Below are 24,785 nucleotides of genomic sequence, written 5' to 3'. Positions count from 1 at the left end.
TTAGAAACTCGTTACATCTTGGTTGATATTGCTTTGAGAATGATGTTGCTGAGTGGAGCATATACATTTCTACAGTTGCAATCACATCTGATTAAAGGTAGCAGGATCAGTAACCTCAGCCAGATTCTTTCAAGGTTAAAATAAAATAAAACCAGTAAAAGATACTGACGAATGCCAACATTTCAGTTATCTAAATTTAGTGCATTGAATCTTTAAGCTGACTTATTAACCTTCCTTAAGTTCCCCTTTGGATAAGCATGTTCACAACTATGCCCCAATTGTATTAATTCTACCCGTTGCGCGCTTTCATGCTTGTGTTGTTGTTCATTTAACAGCTGTTTGTAAGTTCTAAAGCAGCAGACAAGAGTGAGAAAGATCTTGCCAACAAATTACTGACAGAAATGAATGTGAACCAGGTATTAACTGAATTCTTGTTCAGCCTTTCACCAACATTGGGACAGCCATGCCAGTATTTACTTCAAAACTGCCAGCCTAACAACAAATAAGTAATCATGTACAATTAATCTCTTGATTGTATTTATTAATCAGCAAAATCACTGAATAGGTGTCTACCAGCAGCATAAACTGAAGATTGTAATGAATCCTATACTTTGCACCCACAACCTGCAAGTGATCTAGGGCTCAGGGGAAGAATGATTCATTGCTGAAGTTATGAATAATTTGTATCTTTTAAGTAAATCCCTTGATTCATAGATTTTTAAAATTGTTTTTACCTCCTTAATTCCTCCTCTTGATGAACATTAACGGCATTTTTTTAAATGTAGTTTTGTAAAGTACCTTAAACTATGTGAATGTCTTTTTTATTGGTCACCCAGCTTCTCAATTTAAAAACCCAGGGACAGCTTGAGAATGAGGGATGAAATGCTCTTCAGTGGAGTTCTTTCATTAAGTGTGTTCTGTGTGCTCTTGATGGATGTGCACAGTGGAAACTTGCAGTGTTCCCATCACATTTTGCTCATTGAAAGATAATGGAGCCATGTATTTAAATATTTGCTGTTTCAGCTCCATTGAGAAGATTTGCATTTAAATAGCACTTTTCATGATGAGAAACCACCTCAAAACATTTCATAACCAATGAAGTATTTTTCAAGTTCAGTCCAAGTAAATTCCCACAATGAGCAATGATCAGGTAATCTTGTTTCTTTTTTTAATGTTTTGTGAGGGATAAATGCATAGCACTCTTGCTCACTTTTAAAATAGCCACATGGGAAGTTTTTGTGACTATTAAAAGGGCATACAAGACTTCATTTACATTGGCACTTAGATAGTGCACCATTACGCCACAAATGCAGAGTACACTACCAACTGAGCTGCATCTAAACCGGGTTAGATGCACTCCAGTAAAGTGAAAACTGAAATGCTCTATTTTTTACATCATATTAATCCTGGGCCTCAACTTTCTTTGGTGTGATATTAGCATTACCCACAACTGAGAAATTAGGAAACTATAAGATTAAACCTGGGATTTTATTTTAACAGCACAAGAAGAGAGAGCTAAATTATAGTAAAAATATGAGATTATTAATGACATTCTTTAGTTGTCAAACAGCCCAATCCTTGCATGAATCCAATCCTATGCTACATGATTGATTCGTTATATTGTTGGGTTAATTAATGATGGGCAGTTAATATGGACCATGCCACATTTTTGCTTATCAATTATACATAAAGCAAATGTTAAGTATCTCAAGATAGGCAGCCAAATCATGGTAGTCGGAAATACTTCAAGGGTGTCACAGTGGCAGAGCCAGTAGAGGTGCTTCATCACAACACCAGAAACCCGGGTTCAGTCATGACATCTGGGTAGAGTTTGCATATTCCCCCTATGGGTTTGTGTGTTTTCTTCAGGTCTGCTGCTTTCCGCACACATCCCAAAGATTGTCCCTGGCATCATGCACTGCCAAATTGAGGAACAATATCCATCTAGACACCCTTCAGTTTCTATAATCTCTCTCTCCTCAATTTTTTCTCTTCTGCCCACCCATATTCACCTATGACTTCTTGCCTGTTGGCCTGTGCGCCTCCCCCAGCCTCCTCTTCGCTCCTCTCCCCCTAACCCACTTATTTATTCAGGCACCTGCCTGCTTTTGCTCAGATCTTGACGAAGGGCTCGGGCCCAAAATGTTGGCTAGAATTGTTTTGCTTCATGTGGATGCTGTGTGACCTGCTGAGTTTCTCCACCACTTTTGTGTATTGAACTACAATCAGTGTCTGCATGCCTTCCTGTTTAACTCCAAAGGCATAACCAACCTGGAAGTTAATTGCATGCATGCTTAATAATTGCATAACTAGCAGATACACAAGAGGAGGCTCAGAAGGATCTTTTTTTTTGGTTGAATCCAGACCAAAATATGATCTTTCATAGTTGTGAAAATATGCTTACTGCACAAATGCAGTAAATCCTATTTCAAAATATTTTCTCTTGCTCAGGATCCAGATACTTCCATACAAGCCTCAACTGCAACTTGACAAAGGTCACAAGCTTTGTCTCACTGTCAGATGACATCACATCTTCTGTTATCTGGCAATTTATACCGGACATCAAAAACAGACATGAGTCATCATCATTATCTTTCATCAAATATGATTTGGTAGCACTTCCCCTTCAGTATATATGCCTCTCCTGTTTTAATCACCATTACTACTTTTTCCACACAACATTCAGACAGACAACCTGTTTGTAAACTTTGGCAGGTAATGCAAGGAAAAGTGACAGATTGGGTTGAAAATGAACTTAGTGGGCAAAAGGGAACTTTCAGGAGCTTTCATGATTCAAGACCTGTGCAGTCAAGTTTAATGCAATGTGTTTCACTAATTATAGTTTTTTAGCAATTATTTGGACCAAATTGCAGGGCAACAATGAAGTCATTTTCTGATGGTTGTAAATTGGTTGTATGATTGATCATGAGAAGTTGTGGGCTGCAAGAAGTTGACAAAGGGCCAGTTGGATCGGCACAATTGTGGAGAGTGGAATTGAAAATGGAGGAATAAGAAATAGTGCATCTTGGGAAGGCAAACAAAATCAAGTACACGCACAATTAGTGGCAGAAGTTTTAAAAAGTATAAAGGTACATTAGGTCCACTGATACCTGCACAAAATGAGTAAGTTGAGATGAAACAGTGAGTGTTGGAGAAGTTGAAAGAAAGCAGGGAAAAAAATGATCAGAATCATAATTTATTGTCATGAACCTGTTACAAAATTTGTTGTTTTGCAGCAGATTACAATGCAAATATTGTTATAAAATTAAATTTAAAAATAAATAAGTTAGTGCAAAATGAGGTAGTGTCTGGAAACCCTCAGGAGCACCTGTGGAGAAAAAAAACTGAGTTAACATTTTAGGTTGAAGTCATCTTTCCCAGTTCTGTTGAAGGTGTAAAGATGATTTTAGAAGGCATTTGAGATTCTTTATTAGACAAGGCATAAAATATTATGCTTAAACATTATAAAACACTGATTAGCTCACTGCTAGTTTTCTGCATGGTTGTTATTCCCAAGAAAAGTATAATAAAGATGAGAGAGTGCAGTGGAAATTTATGAATATCTTGCCAGGGCTGGTAAGATTTGGTTATATGCAGAGATTTACAAGGCCAGGGTGGTTTTAATGGAACTAAGCTGACTTAATTGGTGTCAAATTTTGAAAGGCTTAAACAGATGAACAGGAGACGTGTTTTTTTTTTAGGAAGGTTAATAACAACGGAGATCGATTAAGTTTGAGCTAAAATAGTACAGAGGAAATTTAAGGAATTTAATTTTCACCACTAGAATCGTCAACTGTCTGAGCCTGTTCTAGCAGCAGCAACTCTCATTGAATTAACAAAATGGTTCTAAATGAACGCTTGAAGTCGCTCTGGACCAACAGACAGGAATTGATATTAATTAAGTAGTTTTTTCCTTTTGCTGGCACCATAAAATAGCCCTTTTTTAAAAATCCTGTAAACTTAATTCTAGAATAAGGGAATCGAGGATGGAGAACTTCTCCTTTAGCATTATTCAATCCTGTTTTTAAAAATAATTTTTATTGCACAGAGAAAACATTTTGTTTTGCTTTTTTATCAGTTGCAGACTCACCCGTTTCATTGTTCTCCTGCTTGTTTTTGCAACTCCACAACTTTCACTTGTTCTGTGGACCATGATCGTTGCACCTCCTGAGTTGAAATGACTGATCCTCGTAACCAAGTCCCCTTCATCGCTTGTCCCTCACTATCTCGGACTTTCAGCCTTTTACAGGCAGTTGCACCTTCCTTACTTACTCTGTACCCCTCACACTGGACAACTGTGAGTCCACTCCCCCCCCTTCCCCAGTACATTATCCATTCTACCTTCATTCTTACAGACTGTGCTATTCAATGCCTTTCCATTGCTCCTCAAAGACACTCCTTGAAACACACGTTGACCAAGCTTTTGTTTTCCACACCAAATATTTCCTCAGATTCAGTGTCCATTCGATTATTTTTAGTTATCTCTCTGAATGCCCTAGTGTGTCCTTCTGCATTTAAGGTATTAAATAAATTGTGCATCTTTTAATTATTCCCTTCTTCCTTTCCCAGCTCCCACCTCCATCGAATTAAATAAAAGGGGAACTGTGAGTTATTTTACAGAGACTGATTTTAAAATAATTTTTATTGAAAAGCAAAAAAGGACCAGAGTTAATTCTGGAAAGTTAAACATACCGGTTTAGTGGCATTTTGATACTGGCATGGCATTTCCAAGTGCTGCTTTCATTTTATCTTGAAGGGGTTGCCCTTTGATTTCTTTGCACTGTGGTGATGGGCAGCTATTTCTGTGATTAACAAGGCTGTATGTGGTTGGGAACATTGACATTTGTGTATGATGTACAGTTGCTTGTTGGTGATGTTACTGCTTGGTACAGTGGCTTGGTTTGATGAGGAGCTGTGGCAACAATTGGAAGGCTTCCGGATGTTCTGCTTGCCAGCTTTTTAATATTTCTGAAGACTGCATAAACACTCCTGGCCCCAAATGAAAATTGATAAAAGTTTTGTTTCTCTCATGTCTACAACTGGTCTCATCATTCAATGTTAGGTTTATTGGATGAGCAGATGAAATCAGCAATGAATGGGTTGGGCCACGGGAATGGTAATGATGACATAATTTGCATTAGCATCCTAGCATAGAAAGGGAGTAAGTAGGTTTCATACAGAGCTCCATGAAGCTAATACTAGCCAAATAAACTGGATAAGACAATATTAGTTTACAACCAAACTATTGAAAGCCAAGCTGATGGCAACAGACACATCTTTTAATTCCATCCCAATTTTCATCTTTTTCACAAATAATTATTTAAAAAACTATTTGATCCATTCTTTTAATCTTGGTGATGGGGGCACAAGCATCAACTTCTCAATTTTTTGTTAACCTCCTTCCCTTTATCTCTCTTTTCTCATCTTTCCTCCAGCTACCCACCCCTCCCTCCTTTCATAGCACTATACATTTTAGCTCTCTCCCCTCACCCCTCTTACTCCTCAGCTTTTTCTCATGTATCCTCCCACCTATTTCCTCCTCCCCTCCACCCCCCCCCCCCCCACCTTTTTATTCAGCCATCTACCTATGTTTTTTGCTTATTCCTGATGAAGGGCCCAGGTCTGAAACATTGGTTATCCTTTGCTTTTTACAGATGCTGCATGACCTGCTGCATTTCTCTCACGCGTTTGTGTATTACACTTGACTCCAGGATTTTCAGATTTTCTTGTTAACTCCATTAATAGAGTCCTTCAGCTGTACAAATTATAATTGACAATCATTACTTCATAGCTGATCTGTATTTTAAATTTCCATATCCACTGTGTCCCTGAAACCTTCGTTACCTTTTAAACCAATTTTGCACTCAGTTTGGGGGTGGGGGGGGGGGTGTTTTTGTGCCTGCATTTCTGCATGGGAAAGGGGTCAGGTTCTTGTCATCAAACAAGTTTTTCCGTTACTATTATGAAAGGGAATTCCAAAATTGTTGCATTGAACTCTTAAAATATCTTTCATAGCTAAATGTGCATTGCTTCATTTTTAACTTGTGTTTCTGCAGTCATCAGAATTTATTTTTAAAATCTTTAAAACTTCACCTTTCCAAGCTGAAGTGCAACTTCTTTTTCTCAATTAAGATTTCCTATCAACAGTGGCCTCTTGTAATTACCCGAGGGCATGCCTTTGATTTTGAAGAGTAGCTACTGCATGCTGAACAGATTAATTTAGAGAGAAGTATCCCTTTGTAAAATGAAGGTGAATCTTATTCCTCACTGATCTTTGTTGCAGAACTGGCCACTATATGTGAGCTTTGGGAGTGGGTGCGGCATGCTGCACAGTCTACTTGCTACAGCAAATGTGTTGCAGGCTTGTCTTGTATAGTTATGGGTGATGTCAAGACTTGTCATCCTTACCTGCATCATAAACATTGATCCTTTTCTTCCATAATCAATTTATTATTTAATGGTAAACAGGAAAGAAATCAAATGTGTTGACAGGTCTCCCTTCTCCAAAATTAAAAATAACATTTGAATTGTATTGAGGGGAAAAAAAAGCTAATGCTAAAATTTTGCCTTTTGCTCTGTTCTAATTTAAAACTTGCTCATCATGGGTGAATTTGTATGTTTTATATTGTGGTCAGGTGTTCTGTCTTGTTCACCTCTTCTTTACAATGTAGGTGGCTTCAGATAAGAGAGTTAATATCAGAAGAAACAGTAATGTCAGCACAGGACTTGTTGCTGCAGGTTTTAACGTTACATTTCTGAAAATGGGATTAAACCAGCCAGTGCCTCACACCTCTGTGCAGACATGGAAAAAAGATTTCACATGCACAAAATGAACAACCCAAATTTGGAACTGGCCTCCCCACATCTTTATATTTATGAAAGCTTAAAAAAATGTTCTTTTTGTCAGCAATTAACATTCGGCAAATTGCAAACTGGTTCTTTTAATTCCTCCTGTCAATATCAATGTCTTCAGACATAAATTTTATTGGATGTGTCATCAGATATAGTTATTTACTTCATGGAGTTAATTGCTGACTGAAAGATTCGGATGCCAAGTCTTGGTTGTGGGACGAAACTTTGTTTCCTCAATGTGTGGATGGAGAAGCAGGGGATGAACATTCCTTCTCTTCAGTATCTTCTCTAGTTGCGGTTTATTTATCTAATTGATATTCCAGGTCTTTCAGGGTCGCCTGGATATCCTTGCTGTATCAACCATCCAAGCTTTGACTGCAGTGATGCACAAATCCCCAGCTGCTAAGGTAATTGCAAATATTAAAGAAAATGCAACTGTACCTCCGGTTTCACTGATTTAAATTTTTAAAAATGAATATTTTTTTCACTCTTTGTAAAGTCAGGGCCCTTAATTTTTCTGAAAAAAAAAATTAATATCAGGTTAATTTATTGGTTTTAATGGATACAGGGATTAGGGTGATAGCAGCATCATATAGCACAGGAGAATTCTGCATCTGTTAATTCTACACATTGTTAGTGCTTTAATGGATACAGAATTGAAAAGTTCGTTTGGAGTGCGATCAAACCATTTGGATGGAAGGGAATCTTCCTGCTCTGCATTGATGATCAAGTGAAGGGTGGTATGTTGTCACCCTTTGCTACCTGATCTCCATGGACAATTGAAATTGGGAAATTTGTGCACAATACATTGTAGCATCATCTATTGCTCACACATTTGTGATTTAACCACAAAACATAGTTTAGGACCAGGGGTCCTTTGCTTTGAATAATATAGAAGAAATGAGGACACTACTTTCAGTTAATTTCGATTACTTTACTGTTTTTCTCAAAAAAATTCTGAATCCAGGAAGTGTTCAAAGAGCGTATTGGCTACATTCAACTGTATGAGGTTCTGAAGACCTTGGGCCAGCCATCACGGGACTTGCTGAAGGAGCTGATGAACATGGTGAGGCTTCGGACTCTAATTTTGAAGACTTCTGGTCATTGTATGGGCAAATACTGATAGGCAAAGCTTTTGTTCATCACTATCAACATGACTGTTTCATTAGTAGAATTCCAGTATCATCCATTGCCACTGCAGTTTATTGCCATGGTTTTGGCTGAAGAAATAGTCTCTGATGCTCGATCAACTCCTGATCAGTTTTGCTATCCATAAAGTTATTGTTGTGTGACTGACAGGATTCGAAAGTAATTGAACCTTTTCCTGTTTTTGTGGATTTCTTGATGTTTCTCTGCTCCTGTAATGAATCATTGCCTCTCCAATTCCACATAAAATTATACCCTATCCAGCTTGCAACGAAACTCACTTGGATGTGAAAGGAAAACAACCAGTCTACCGCTCCTCATCCATCTCACTTTTCTCTCTTTCTCCAGATTGCTTTGAGATGAGAGTTTATTCTTATTTCATAAGTAAAAAGTCTAGGTGCATCAGAATTCTTGCTGCACCACACTGGAGTGTAAGATACACAATTTACAATAGCATTAATTGTGCATTGAAGTGGCTTTGAATGTAAGAGCATGCATCATTTTAATCTCGTAGTGCTGGTATTGGCATACAATTCATCAGAAGTAAAATGAAAGTTGAAGTAAAAACACAATGCTATAAAAACTCAGCAAGTCAAACAGTGTCTTTTATATAGCAAAGATAATACATACCCACTTTCAGCTTCAGGCTTGAGCCCTTTGTCAATGTGGAGATTACCATATACATCAGCAGTTTAGGTCAGAATAATAATGGGTCTCTTTGGCTAAAGGCACAAAAAATACAGAAAACCCTCAATAATATAGCAATGTCCTCTTCATAAAATTATACGAGATACCAAAAAGCCTATTAAAAATTAACTAGGGAGTTTAAATAACTTGTTCTAAGGCAGTGATTTTCAAACTTTATCTTTACACTCATATACCACCTTTCGTAATCCCTATGCCATAGGTGCTCTGTGATTAGTAAGGAATTACTGAAAGTGGTATGTGAGTGGGAAGAAAAAGTATTAAAACCACTGTTTTAATCAACCCTAATTGACTCATTATGTGCACGGTTTCATAACTCCAAAGGAAATGGACCAATGACAATTTTTCTCAAGCAAAATATTTCATTAACAATTAGGTCTAGAGCAGTGATTTTCAAACTTCCCTTCCCACTCACATACCACCTTAAGAAATCCCTTACTAATCACTGCACCTTTTGCATAGGGATTACTTAAGCTGGTATGTGAGTGGAAAGAAAAAAGTTTGAAAACCACTGTTCTAAGGTGTTTTTAAATTTAGTTTAACACAAGAGCAATTTTGAGATTTGTTATTTTCAAATGCTTCTGAATTCATATGTTTTAAGTTGAGTAAATATATTGATCCATATTTGGAAATTATAATCAACCCTCCATAAAAATTCCTGTCTGAAATCCCTTCGAGTGGTACAGAGGTGCCTTGCATTAATTTTCTCTGATTTTGCCCATTCTAATCTATCAGAGAAGAACACAATTGGAATACAATTGTGTTTAAACTTGTATGAATCCCAGTTGAGTTTGAACATGATAGGCAGGTGGTGATTGACTTGCGGATGGCCATCTGTGTTATTTCTGTGACAGTGGTTTAAAAAAAGCTAATGTCACAAAGTGACAAACTTCTCCCCACATTTTGCAACGGTGCACATCTTTAGACTTCAGAGGAAGCTCACTTGCTTTTGGTCTAATTAGCATTATTTTCTGCTTGTTTTTCTAGGCTGTTGAAGGTGATCATACCTCTGTTGGAATGCTTGGGATCAGTAATGTCCAACCACTTCTCCTCCTCATCCAATGGCTCCCAGAGCTGGAATCTTTTGAGCTGCAAATCTTCATTTCTGATTGGCTGAAGAGGATATGCTGCATCAACCGTCAAAGCCGCACCTTCTGTGTAAATGCCAGCATCGTGAGCCGCATCCTCGTGACATTGAATCACCACACCAGACTGCATCACGCATGCGCAGAGAACCTGATTGGACTACTGGGAGCTTTAGGTAGCCAGTCCTTGAGCTCAGGAGAGCTCTTGCAGCTGCTGAGATTGTTGCGAGCAGATGACACTAAACATGCCCATCCATATGTGGTTCCTGTGACACGTGCTATACTTGGCATAGCCCGGAAGCAGGGTTTAGATAATGCACTACAGTACTTTAACCTGTCTCACAGCATGGCAGGAATTATGGTGCCCACTCTTCAACGCTGGCCTGGTTATGGTTTCAGCTTCCATGCATGGCTTTGTCTTGATCAGGGGCAAGAAATGAGTGGAATCTTTGGGAAAGGAAGCAAGAGGAAACAGCTGTACAGGTAGGAAAAATAATTAATTAATTTACATGTATGCTTTTTTTCAACCTGAAGATGAAATTGGTCAAAATTCTAAGAATTGGACAGATACAATTATCATCATTTCTCATTTTTTTTGGGGTCTGTCAAGATTTTGAAATTAAGACCTTAAGCAAATGAGGCAAGCTATCTCATAAAAAATATAACTTTTTTAAAAAAATGGTGTTTTCTACCATTTTCTTTGGAGGCTTTTGTAATTAATTATTTTGACAGAAATCTGGGTAGTATGATTTACAAGTTTGGAACTGTGGTTAGTGAGGAAAGTTGTTAAAGGATGAAGCAGGATATAGATGAGCTGAAAATATGGGTGGAGAAATGGCAGATGGATTTTTATACTGACAAGAGCTTGGCGGTGCATTTTTGGAAGATGAAATGCAAGAGGAAAGTACACAATAAATAAGGACAGTTGGGACATTGATGTACAGAAGAAACTTTGGTTGCAAGTCCATAGCTCCCTGAAACCACATCAAGAGAGAGTGGTAAAGAAAGTCTGCTATCATGGGTCAGGGCATCAAAAATAAAAGTCGGGACATCATATTACAGCTACATAGAAACTATGGTTAAGTCACATTCAAGATTCTTTTTATTGTCATGTAATCAAACAGAAAATGTAATTTTGCATGAAATTACCTTTAGTATGCTGTAAGGTAGACAAAGAATTGGCATTAATTTTGCCCGGCACCTCTTACAATCAGGGAAGCAAAAGAGAGTCCCTACACAGTCACTGAGTGTCCAAGGATTTGTCTCCAGCATTCCGACAGCCTCTGTAGACGCACAGATTCCTGTACTATCTGTTGGCAACCCGAGATCCAGATCTAAACCTTCTAAACGACCAGGAAGCCTTCAGAGCTTAGAGGCCCTTCGGGAGCCCTCCTTGCTCCCAGCACCCTCTCAAATCCTAGTTCCGATACCTGGCTCCCATGAGCTAGTCTCCAGCAACCCGCAGCTTGTGTGGGTCCTTTGATCACATCACCAACAGCCCAAAGCCCATATGGGTCCTTCAGCCACAGAGCTCTTTGCTGGTTTGCTGCCATGGTCACTGTCCTGTAGGGTTGTTTGCTCTGCTTCTCCTCAACAGGAAGTGTTTCTCTACATTTCCCGTGCCCTGCGCCAAACCGTTGCTCCCCTGGAGTCTGCAAGCCCTCGAGGCTGCTGCCAACACAGGCGTCACTATCTTGGGCACAGGCCTCCCCGATACAGGATTTTAAATAAAAATAGTTGGCTCCTTTAACAGGCAGTTTAATGCCTGTACAGAGCCATCAGTTTAGGACTGGGCAAATGGACCCTGTGGAGGAGTGCTGTGTCACCGCTCCCTGCCTTCACTGGGTCTACACCAACGGTAGTGCTGCCGTTACTCCAGCACCAATTTTCTTTTTGTCCAGTTCTTGTCACTACATTTGAGGAAGGATGTGGAGAACTTAGAGAGGGTGTAGAAGAGGTTGGCCACAATGTTGCCTGGGTTGAACTCCATTAGCTGTAAGCTGAGGTTGGAGAAACTTGAATTGTGTTTACTGGAGATTAGGAGGCTGAAAACCTGATAGAAGTAAGTAAAGTTTTAGAGGCATGGATAGGGTAGACATTCAGTCTCTTTCCTCAGATGAAACAGGTTTAAAGTGAGAGGGAGAAGAATGTTTAAAGGATATTTGAAGTAAGATTGTCACCAAGGAAGGTGACAGAAGAAGATATGATAGTCATGTTTAAGATGGATATAGACAGCGAAGAGAAGGATATGAACATGGTGTGGGCAGATGGGATTAGTTAGATTGGCATCGTGATTGGCACAGGCCTGTTCCTGTACTGTATTGTTCTATATTCTACAAGTTGAGGCAGTTGACAACCTAAAATTGCCAAGCACATCAAACCAGAATCAATAACCTAATCTGTGAATCTTGGAATAAACACAGTTGGCAGAATATTGTTTTTTGCTTTTGATTCCAGATCATCATTGCTTTCAGTGTAGCAAATATGGACCAATGAGAAATGCAGTGAATTTCTGGTGGTTTAAGTACCACACAATGATCTGTAGATCTTGGTCAGTTCCTGCATGAAAATAAGCATCATAAAATTTGGGAGTTGTTCAATTGTTATCTAACTGCAATTATTTTTACTTTAACTGAAATGCTTTCTAGCATTTTAATTTTTCCTGAATTATAGAAATTGAACCATACCAACTGAAGCTCATCAGGTTTTAGTTCCCATTCCCTTTAAATCAAAGGATTCACTGGAAAGTTTATTTTGGCATTGTGTGAGGTGTTTTTTAAATGTGAAATAGAAGAGTATTGGGATATTAACAAGATAACAATCAATGCTGCAGAAAGCCTGTGTACCACTAATATGCCAAGTGTGTCACATTGTTGAAGTTTTACTGTATTTCATTAAATTTTCTAGTGCGTCGTAGAATCTGTGGACAATTAGCTGTCTACCCAAATATCCATTGTTAGTTATTACAGCACAAGAATAAATGGCAGTTGAACTAATCCCATAATATTTAAAACTCTCTTGAGCAGATGGATAAAACACAGAACAGTCAGGGAAAAGCTTATTGTAGCTGATAATTTCAATATATGTATCAAACATGACTGCAAACAATTCCACTTCATGTTTGGTGAAGAGCCTCTTTTAAACTTTCAAATAAGATTGGTTGATTGATATAATTCAAGTTCTGTTGTAAGCAGCTCAAATATTTCAGGTTTATGAAGTAATTGAGGATTTAAAGAATATCAGTTATAAATGGTATATTTATCATCATAGATGATTTAGATAGACTTGCAGTAAGTTTGGAGTACAGTAAGTATTGTATAGTACTTTTGTCTTTTAAACTGTTTATTCTTTTTTTTTTTAAATTTTATTTTCAAAGAGTGTTTATTTATTCAGGAGTCTTGACCCAGATCTAGTTGAGAGGTTTTAGATTCTCCCAAGGGAAGCAATTCTGGAAAGATCTCTTTCTCCTTCCTCATTTGGAACATTGCAGCCATCAGCCTGTGTGCAAATCCAGCCATCCAATTGTGTTATATTCACCCACACATGCAGAACCAGACAAATATAGCCATAGGCAAACAAGTTACAGACAGATCCAGAGCAATTACTCAGGAATTAAATATTTTCCATCAGATTCTCGTCATTGGCTTTTTCCTCATTTTCAATCCGAGGTCTTTGAAGCAAACAAAGAAAAAGGGGGAAGCCACATCAGCTTTCCAAACCATAGTTTTATTTGTTATATTGGTGAACCAAGTTTAGGCGGTGCTGGAAGAAGCCATTGCAGCATGTCTGGGCTTCGGGGTGGTGCCTTCACGGAATCCATTCCTGAACCTCCGGAACACCACCTTCAGGTGCCTCATGCGACCTGTGCCCGTTGTGTTTCTTCTTTTGGCTTTTGCACTCCAGTTATCAAATGATGATGTTCCCTTCGTCATCTTCTCAGCGCGCGCTCCAGAGCAAACTGTTTATTCTTAATGTAGGTGTATTAATTAGGCATTAAGGGCCAGTCTCAAGCAACTGGAAAATACACATCTGGCATCTACCACTCCCCATAGGTGCCAGATATTATCAGGGATTTTACTGTACCTGAAACAAGAGGAGGTGGTGAAGGCAGATATAATGACAATTTATGAAAAGCATTTGGATAGGTCCTGGGATAGGAGAAGCACAGAGGGCCTAATGCTGGCAAATGTAATTTGCATGGTCAGCCATCACAGTCTGCATGGTCAAGGTGGGCTAACAGGATTGATTTCTTTCCTGTAAGTTTCTATGATTCCATCCAGCTTTCTTGCAGTAGTTTATGATGCTGAGGTCAGGGCTGGAACAAGGCAGAGAATTACCCCATTTTGGTACCTTGTAGTTTGAAAATTGTACAGTACTCACTTAGTCTCATGACACAACACCCATCTTATAATTTCCACTTGGTGATTTTCGTAGTAACTTTATTTTGCATCTCAAGGAAGTAGAACCTATTCTTGTGTCCATGAAGAGATCAAGTTGAGTAGAATGAAAATAATATTTCTCCTTAGTGACCTTTGCAGAAAGCCCATGGGAAACTATTTACCTCTCAGGAACTGTCAAGCTTAGTCCCAGTAAACAAGTCTAATCTATTATCAAACTCAATGGATGTGTAATGGGCAGAATTGCCTGTGACTGTTTCACCAGAATTGATCCTTTGTTCATGTTTATTTTGTGTTCATAGATTCTTTTAGATTTTAAATGTTTGTCACAGGAATGATACTGAGTAGATTTAAAAGAGATGCTTTGAGGTGATATTTGTGTGTATTATAGAGAAACACAAAAAGTGCGGATGCTGGAATTACAAGCAAACAATTCAGCAGGTCAGGCAGCATCAATGGGTAGAAATGGTCAGTCAGGTTTCTCGATCAAGGCCCTGACCCAGAATATTGACTAACCATTTTTAATCCAGAAATGCTGCCTGACATTACGTTCCTCTCTTAAAATTAGAAGCAGGATCAGGCCATTCAGTCCATTGCATCTGCTCTGCCATTCAAATCATGGCCAATGTATTTTTCATTTCGACTTCATTCTCCTGCCTTCTCCCTATAACCTTTGACTCTCAAACTGATCTACAACCTATAAACAAAGCAGCCTCTCCAAGTCCCTCTGCAGACTCTCTATTCCTCAACTCTTCCTATCTCTCGACCCGTTTTCATATCATCTGGAAACTTGGCCACAAAGCCATCAATTCCATCAGCTCAATCATTTGCGTGCAGCACAAAAAGTAGCCAACCCAACACCAACCCTTGTAGAACACCATTAGTTACTGGCAGCCAGTCAGAAAAGGCCCACTTCATTCTTTCTCTTTGACTTCTTTCAATTTTCTGTCCACACTGGTACCTTTCCCTCAGTACAACAAACTCCTCTCTTGTCCACACTGTCTGTCCACACTGGTACCTTTCTCTCAGTACAACAAACTCCTCTCTTGTCCACACTGGTACCTTGCCCTCAGTACAACAAACTCCTCTCTTGTCCACACTGGTACCTTTCCCTCAGTACAACAAACTCCTCTCTTGTTTACCAGCCTCATGTGTGGCACTTTGCCAAAAGCCTTCTGAAAATCCAAATAAACAACATCCATTGACTCTCCTTTGTCCTGCTCATTGCATTACTTTCTCAAAGAATTCCAATGGATTTATCAGGCAAGATCTCCCTGAGGGAAAGCATGATGACTTTGGCCAATTTTTAATCTTGTGCTTTTGTGTACTTCGAAACCTCATCCTTAATAATGGACTCTAGAATTTTGCCAATCACTGAAGTTAGCTAACCGGCCTGTGATTTCCTGTCTTTTGACTCTCTCCCTTCTTAGAGTGGAGTGACATAAGCATTTTCCCAGTCCTCTGGAACCATTCCCAACTCTTGTGATTTTTGAAAGATCACTACTGATGCATTCACAATCTCTTTAGCTACATCTTTCAGAACCTGGTATGTAGTCCATTCAATTCAGATACCTTTCCACCTTCAGCCCCTTCAGCTCCACAACCACATTCTCCTGAGTAATAGCTACAGCACTCACTCCAGCTGCTCATTACTTGCTTTGCGTGTGCATTATGTTTGGAAATAAAAGTGCAGCCATTGAGGGGAGAGACCCTCTATGCTTGTTTCATAAACATAAGTAATGATGTAATTGCAGCGATGAACCTTGAGCATAAACTGATGTTTTAATTCAGAAAGGTGGGATGGGTGTAATTTTCTTTCCCTGGAGCAGAAAAGCTAATGTCTCCAATGAACAAATAATGAAACATTTTGCCTTGATTGTGTTAATTACATGAGGATATTTCATATTCAGCTAGGCATTATTGAAAGGAAATGGCAAATTCTGGGGCTGTCAAAATTTAACCAACACTATATAGATATTGATATTTATTACCTCAGATTTTCTGTTGTCATTATGCAAGTTGTTGTTGGATTTTACTCTAGTTAGTATATCAGAGATTATTAATACTGAACTGTGATTTATTGTTGTCAGTTTAGATGCTGATAAATTCCTGTGCTGTATAATCGTATTTGACTGATGCTGAACCTGGACTTTCTGTGTTCTTCAAACACAGCTGCATTGCAATTCACTACCTAATTAAAGTTTCCCTGTGAATAACCATCCCTGAGGGCCAATCAAATACTACTGCCTTGAACTCCATATCAATTGGTAGCTATTGACATTCTTGAATGGTTTCTTTTTAGATATTTATTTTTTTATTTATAGTATTATAGGGTTGTGTGGCTTTGAGAGAGGTTCACAAGTTTCCATGTGATTTGTTGCCTGAAAATATTGACGCTAAATTTTAATTGAAGCATTATAATAGTTGGATGAGATATTACAACAATGGTCCGATTTGTTGCTATGCGCTTTGATTGTTGGTGATCATTCCAAATTTTTTTTTGTGCCTGGAAAAGGAATTTGGAAATTCAGTGAAGGATAGTGATTTGAATCTCTCCTGACTGGTCTAGCTGTGGAGCAAGTTTGAAGTCACATTTAAAAGTACAATATAAAAAGCACAATGATTCAGCTTTGAAATATGCCTGTGGTTTTGCTTTTATTCCACGTGGGCTATTGTGAAGCCAAATTCGGCAGCAGATATTCTTTTGGACTTAGTTCACTGAACACTTGCAAGAGCAGCTATTGGTCTCTGTTGCTCAACATGTCCTCTTGTGCAGTCTTAGGTGCAATTAAACCCATTTTTAAGTAATCACAGATATTTAAACCTGTTTGTGAAGGTAGATTGCTAAGTATTTTGAACCTGAACTAATTAAAATCAAAACACAGTTATCTTGCAAGTCAAATGGAAGCATATGGCTTTCAATTAATTTCATTTTTATTGCTCTTTGGAATACAGTGAATAGCATAAACTACTTCAGTGCCACAAAGGCAGGTCTGCCTTATTATAATACCACTTTTTTTCTTTTGCATAGTGATAACAATATTTATTATGTATCTTCTTTATTATTCTACATGATAATTTAATGCATATTAAATTACAAAATAATTATAGTTTTTTAATGAAATAAAAACATAGAAAATAGGTGGAGTAGGTCATTTGGCCCTTCAAGCCTACACTGCCATTCATTATGATCATGGCTGATCGGTACCCAGTTCTTGACTTCTCCCCATACCTCCTAATCCCCTTGGCCACAAGGGCCAAATCTAACCTAGACTTAAATATTGACAAGGAACCGGCCTCAACTACTTCCTGTGGCAAAGAATTCCACACATTTACCACCCTCTGAGAAAAGAAATTTTTCCTCATGTCAGTCCGAAAAAAATTCCCCTTTATCCTTAAACTATGGCCCCTGGTCCTGGTTTTTCCCAGCATTGGAAGCAACCTTCCTGCATCTAGTCTGTCTAAACCTTTAAGAATTTTATAAGTTTCTGTAAGATCCCCCCCTCACTCTTCTAAATTCCAGAGAATGCAAGCCTAGTCTATCCAAACTTTCTTCATATGCGAGTCCCTCCATCCCCCGTATCAGCCTAGTGAACCTTCTCTGCACCCCCTCTAAGGCAAGGATACCCTTCCTCAGATAAGGTGACCAAAACTGCATGCAGTACTCCAGGTGTGGTTTCACCAAGGCCCTGTACAGCTTCATCAGGATCTCCTTACTTCTGTACTCAAATCCAGCATACCATTCGCCCTCCTCACTGCCTGCTGCACTTGCAGGCCCATTTTCAATGACTGATGCACAGCAACACCCAAGTCTCGCTGCATCTCCCCTTTTCCTAAACAGATACCATTTAAATAATAATCCTCTTTCCTGTTCTTACCTCCAAAATGGATAACCTGGCATTTATCCACATTATACTGCATCTGCCACATCCTGGCCCACTTGCCTAACTTGTCCAAATCACCCTGCACTCTCCTAACATCCTCCACACAGCTAACCCTGCCACCCAACTTCGTATCGTCTGCAAATTTCGAGATACTGCTATCTATTCCCACATCTAAGTCGTTGACATATGTATCGTAAACAACTGTGGCCCCAGCACTGAGCCCTGCGGTACCCCACTAGTCACTGGCTCTCATTCTGAAAAGAACCCATTTATTCCTACTCTTTGCTTCCTGTCCCTCAACCATTTCTCTATCCACCTTAATACCATACCTCCTATACTGTGCTCTTTAAGTTTATACGCTTGTCTTCTGTGCGGAACCTTTTCAAATGCCATACTAAAGTTCAGATATACCGCATCCACTGGTTCTCCCCTATCCACAAAAATCCTCAAAAAACTTTTATATGATTCGTCAGACATGATTTCCCCTTCACAAAACCATGCTGACTCTGTGCGATGATACCACTACTTTCCAAAAGTACAACAATTGCATCTTTAATAACCGATTCTAGCACTTTCCCTACTACCGACGTCAGGCTAACTGATCTGTAGTTTCCCGATTTCTCTCTCCCTCCCCTCTTAAAGAGTGGGGTTACGTTGGCCACCCTCCAATCCTCAGGAATTAATCCAGTATCCAAAGAGGTTTGAAACATTATCACCAACGTATGCACTATTTCCTGGGCTACTTCCTTCAGCACTCTCGGATATAGACATCCGGCCCCGGGGATTTATCTGCCTTTAATCCCTGCAATGTAACTAATACAACTTCTCGACTTACAATTATTTACTTTAGTCCCTCTGTCACAATAGATCCCCAATCCTCAATAATTTCCTGTAGATTTGTTATGTCTTCCTTGGTGAAGACAGAACTAAAATAGTCATTCAAACAGTCTGCCATACCCTTGATCCCCATGATCAACTTACCCGTTTCTGTCCGCAACGGACCCACATTTTTCCTAACTGACCTCTTTCGCTTAATGTATCTATAAAAGATTTTACAGTCATTTTTTATGTTCCCTGCCAGCTTCCTCTCATAATCCCTTTTACTTTTCCTAATTAATCCTTTTGTCCTCCTCTGTAGAACTCTGAATTTCTCCCAATCATCAGAGATATTATTCTTTTTGGTTAATTTGTAAGCTCCTTCTTTGGATTTGACACTCTCTCATATCTCCTTTGTTAGCCACGGATGTGCTACCTGCCTCGATTTATTCTTTGTACAAACTGGGATACACATATTCTGCACTTGCTCCAAGCTATCCTTAAACGATTGCCATTGCATTTCTACCGTTAGTCATTTAAGTACCATTTGCCAATCTATTTTAGCCAATTCACATCTCATACCATCAAAGTTACCTCTCTTGAAGTTCAAACCCTTTGCATTCCATCCTAACGAAGAATTCCACCATATTGCGGTCACTCTTGCCCAAGGGGTTCCTCACAACAAGATTGCTAATTAACCCTTCTCCATTACTCAATACCCAGTCTAAAATGGCTCATTCCCTCATCCGTTCCTCAACATGCTGATTTAGAAAACAATCCCGCATACATTCTAAGAAATCCTCTTCTAAGAAAGTTGTCCCTTACAACTGCCGTCCCTTTGTTGCACACATTACCAATTTCCTTCATGACTCCTTCACTAACCTCACTGCTACTGTTAGGCGGCCTGTACACTACTCCCACTAGCGTCTTCGGCCCCTTCATGTTTCGCAGCTCTACCCATATGGATTCCACATCCTCCACACTGATATCCTTCCTTTCCATGGCATTCACCTCTTCCCTAACCAACAAGGCTACTACATCTCCTTTTCCATTCTGTCTATCCCTCCTGAATGTCGAGTAACCCTGAATGTCGAGCTCCCAGTCACGTTCCCCCTGAAGCCACGTCTCTGTGATCCCAACTATATCATAGTTATTAATAGCTATCTCCACATTCAATTCGTCCACTTTATTACAAATGCTCCTTGCATTGAGACACAAAGCCTTTCTTTAACCACACTCTTATCCCTTTTACCATTATGTAAATCAATAGCTCTTTTTGATTTCTCCCCGCTTTTACTCACCTTGCTACCCTTTGCTTCTATTCTCATTTTACATCCCTCTGACTCTCTGGACTTGGTCCCATTTCCCTGCCACATTAGTTTAAACCTTCCCCAACAGTGCTAGCAAACAAACCCCCAAGAAAATTGGTCCTGGCCCTGCTCAGATGCAGATCGTCCTGTTTGTACCAGTCCCATCTGCCCCAGAACCGGTTCCAATGTTCCAAGAATCTGAAACCTTCACTCCTACACCACCTTTCAAGCCACAAATTCATTCTAGCTATCTTGTTGTTCCTATTCTGACTAGCTCGTGGCACGGATAACAATCCAGAGATTGTTACCTTTGAGGTCCTACTCCTCAATTTACTTCCAAAATCCCTAAATTCATCTTGTAGGACCTCATCCCTTTTTTTCCCTATGTCGTTGGTACCGATATGGACCATGACAGCTGGCTGTTCTCCCTCCCCTTCCAGAATGTCCTGCAGCCGCTCTGAGACATCCTTGACCCTTGCACCAGGGACACAACACACCATCCGGGAGTCTCGTTTGCGGCCACAGAAACTCCTATCTATTCCCCTTACAATGGAATCCCCTATAACTATTACCCTACCACTCTTTATCCTGCCCTCTTGGACAGCAGCGCCACCCACAGTGCCATGAACCTGCTTGACTGCCGCAAGTAAGAATTTCAGTCAGATATACTTGGCAATAAACTGGTAATGAATATCTACTTAATGGGTGATTAAAGTTGCAAATTAATCAAAATCATTGAGAAGTTTCAATATCAGATATTATGATCGAGCCTGGAAAAGATAGAATATAAGACATGTATAGCACAGGAACAGACCCTTTGGCCCACAATGTCCAAAATAAACTAAATATCTGCTACTTACTGCATATGATCCATATCCTTTCATTCCTTGCATATTCAGGTGTCTTATCCAACAGACTCTTAAAGGCACCCGCTATTTCCTGAAATACTTATGATCTTGTGTTTGATATTTTTACCCTCAGGCCAAGATTCTGTTCTGTTTAGCCTATCTATACCTCTCAAAATTTAATAACTTCTATCGGGTCACCCTAAAGCCTTTGGTACTTCAGGGAAAACAAACAGAGTTTGTCCAATCCTTCCTTATATCTCATGCCCTCTAACCCAGGCAGCACCCTGGTAAATCTTTTCTGATCCCTTTCCAAAGCTGCCACATCCTTGCTACAAAGGGTTGCACTCAGTGGATAGATTTTTGAAAGCTTTACTCTCAGCATTCACCTCTCCATGCCAGTTGATTCTCACAATAAAACTAGAAAATGGCATAAATACTTCAGTACTGAGATGGCATTGGCCAGTTCCCCAATTCCAACAGGTGTAGGATGCACTCACTGGGCCTGAAGAATTAGTAAAAGATCTTGAATCTGAAAAGCTAACTGTTTCTCCCTCCACGGTACTGTCTGACTTGCTGAGTATTTACAACATTTTCTGTTTTATTTTTATTTCAATTCCCATAAATTTTGATTTTCAAAATATGTTGGCACTCAAGATGTGGGATTCCACTAGCTAACCTTCCTTCCAGTCAGAGAAAGAAAAAGCTTCTTTTTCTCTGACTGTAAGAGGCGCTTCAGGCAATTTCTGCTGATTGCGAATCTGTCTGCCTTAAGGCAGACAAAAACAAATTTATAACATAACATAAATTGAATCTTGAATCTCCCTTATAATAGGAATAATATCCTTTATCTGCTCCCAGAACCAGGTCTTCCATGCCAGATCATCAGAAACGTCATCCTTTAAACAACTTGGCTTCCTCTCTACCGCCATCAACTCGGCTCTTACCTCCATGTCCTTCCTTACTCACACATCTGCCCCCACTGGCAAGTAGGACAGGATTCCCCTTGTCTTCACCAATCTCCCTACAAGACCCACATCCAAAATATCATCCTCCGCCATTTCTGCCACATGCTACATGATCTCACCACCAGATACATTTTCCATATTCTTCCCCTCTCTACCTTCTGCAGGGACCACTCTTGGTGACTCCCTAGTCAACTCCTCCCATACCACATCCCACTGATATTAAACCAAAATAGGCTTTAATATTACTGGATAACCTTGCACTCAAATTGTGGATTAGATGTACTCCAACATCTAAGAACAGTTCTGCAAGTAGTGGTTTTAATAGATTTTGAGCCAAATTTGGATCATAGCCATCATAGTGTAAATTAAACCCTCAAAGATTTATGACTGATACAAAATTGCAAACTTGTGCATGACTGTCACAAATTTGTTATTTTTCTGAAATTAAAAGAAAGCGAAGTGGAATTTTTTTAAACTTGTAAGCCAGAAAAACTGATTGTTTTACATTGCACACATTTTAGTTTTTTCACAGCCAGTGGGACAGGATTTGAGGCATTCCTAACCTCCTTGGGAGGGCTGGTTGTAGCGGTCTGCACAAAGAAAGAGTATGTGACGGTGATGCTGCCTGACCATTGCTTCTATGACTCCCTCTGGGTAAGTCCAAAAATGGAAAGATTTATTGTTAGTTGTCAGTGTTAATAGCCAAACCCATGAAATTCATTGTCAACTGATATAACAGTCTACATGTCCTGTCTTGCAGTTGTGTTAAAATTCATTTATGTTCCTAACACTGCAACATTTTAAAACACCTCAACTTTTGCGGTATTTAAACCATTTTATAATTAGTAAGCTCTTAAGATAATATTGTGATGGCGACTTTTGCTTGAGGAATAAAAGTCACTGGGGAGATTGGAATTTTGCTATGGAATTCTTTTACATTCACATTGAAGAAAGAGAGAGCTGCAGATTAATGTTCTCTTAAAAGATTGAATTGTTAGCATCGATTATATCTCTGGAGTGCAACTTGAACCCAAAACATTCTCAGTCCAAGGATAGGGTTGATCAGAAAAAAAATCCCTTGATGAAGTGTCTAAAACCAGAGCATAATTTGCATTCTTCAGCTTGATAAAGCCAAGTTGATAAGAAACCCAAGTTGTGTTTCTTCCGATCTGTAGCTATCATTTTGCCCCACATTTAATCCTGGACATCATGTGGTGTAAGGCTTCTAAACTTGTTATGGCCTACACAGTCACATCACCTGGTGAAACTTGCCTGCTGTTCAGCAGGCTTGGGGGAGTCCTTAGCCCTGCCCATCCCTCTCCCACCAAATGTTTCTGCTGGCACATCTTGTTAAATCTCTACACCCTCTTCATTAGCTTCCACATCTTAATAATGAAGTGATCAGAACTGAACTCTATGTACTAAGCATGGTCTCACTAGATTTGTAGAGTTGCAACATGACCTTTCAACTCTTGAACTAAATCTCCCTGTTAATGAACCCCAGCACCCCATCGGCCTTCTTAGCTATCCTATCAACCTGCAGGACAATCTTGAGAGATATATGGATTTGATCTCCAAGATCCCTCTGTTTCTCCACACTGTTATCTACCATTAACCCTGCACTCAGCCTTCAGGTTTGACCTTCCAATATGCATCACCTCACATTTATCTCTGGATTAAACTCCATCTGCCACTTCTCCGACCAACTCTGCATCCTGTCTCTATCCTTTTGTAACCTATGCTAACCTTCTGCATTATTCTCAACTCCTCCAACCTACTGATCCATTCTTCCACCTCTTCTAGGTCATTTATAAAAATCACAAAGGAAAGATCCCAGAACAGATCCTTGCAGAACTTCACCAGTCATGACTACTCTCTGTTTTCTACATGCAAGCCAATTCTTAATCCACACAGACAAGATTCCATGGATCCCATGCCTTATGACTTTCTGAACGAGTCTCTCTTGCAGACCTTTTCAGAGGCCTTGCTAAAGTCCATAAGGACCACATCTACCATCTTACGTTCATTCATTTCTTTTGTTACCTTCTCAAAAAAAAAATTCATCTAGGCTCGTGAGGCACAACCTTCTATTCTAAATGCCATGCTGACTATCCTATACCTCTCCAAATACTCATAAATCCTATCCTGAAGAATCCTCTCCAATTGTTGCCCATGACAATTACCATGCAATTTCTGACCCATTCCAAAATCTGCCTACATATCTGTTCCTTGGTGCCAGGAGGGCTATTGGGGGCCTATAGACTACTCCCAGTACAGTAAAAACACAGAAACACTGGAGGAACAGTACATCTTGCAGAGTCCTGACACTTTCGTTCAGATGTCTTGACAGACATTTTCTTCAAACCTATCAATTCCCACAGCAACCTTGATTATATCTCTTAACACATTGTCCCTGGTAAGGATTTAATTACTTTCTCTCAATTCCTCCATTTCACATCTGCTCCCAGAACCAGGTCTTCCATGCCAGATCATCAGAAACGTCATCCTTTAAACAATTTGGCTTCCTCTCTACCGTCATCAACTCAACTCTTACCTCCATATCCTTCCTTACTCACACATCTGCCCCCACTGGCAAGTAGGACAGAATTCCCCTTGTCTTCACCAATCTCCTTACAAGACCCACATCCAAAATATCATCCTCCGCCATTTTTGCCACATGCTACATGATCTCACCACCAGACACATTTTCCATATTCTTCCCCTCTTTGCCTTCTGCAGGGACCATTCTTGGTGACTCCCTAGTTAACTCCTCCATT

The 24,785-nt window shown here is 39.5% G+C and overlaps 1 protein-coding gene across 6 annotated transcripts in view; it reads left to right on the top strand.

The window, feature by feature from the left end:
* The window catches only part of nbeal1 (neurobeachin-like 1), a 353,839-nt gene that overhangs the window by 190,642 nt on the left and 138,412 nt on the right, over positions 1-24,785 (top strand). For 5 of the 6 annotated variants that reach the window (XR_011356411.1, XR_011356412.1, XM_069934131.1 and 2 more), the window contains exons 10-14: positions 336-416; positions 7,176-7,259; positions 7,820-7,918; positions 9,691-10,271; positions 22,530-22,662. Coding sequence is in view for 4 of the 6 variants with exons in the window: in XM_069934131.1 (XP_069790232.1) it covers positions 336-416; positions 7,176-7,259; positions 7,820-7,918; positions 9,691-10,271; positions 22,530-22,662 (978 nt within the window). In the remaining 2 variants the exon portion in view is untranslated. The remainder of the gene's footprint in view (positions 1-335; positions 417-7,175; positions 7,260-7,819; positions 7,919-9,690; positions 10,272-22,529; positions 22,663-24,785) is intronic. The other variant, XM_069934130.1, reaches the window with a different exon arrangement.

This window comes from Narcine bancroftii, chromosome 4 (genome assembly GCF_036971445.1).
Source record: "Narcine bancroftii isolate sNarBan1 chromosome 4, sNarBan1.hap1, whole genome shotgun sequence".
Taxonomy (NCBI): domain Eukaryota; kingdom Metazoa; phylum Chordata; class Chondrichthyes; order Torpediniformes; family Narcinidae; genus Narcine; species Narcine bancroftii.
Note: the sequence above shows the minus strand (reverse complement) of the source record. Positions and strands in the feature narration are given on the sequence as shown.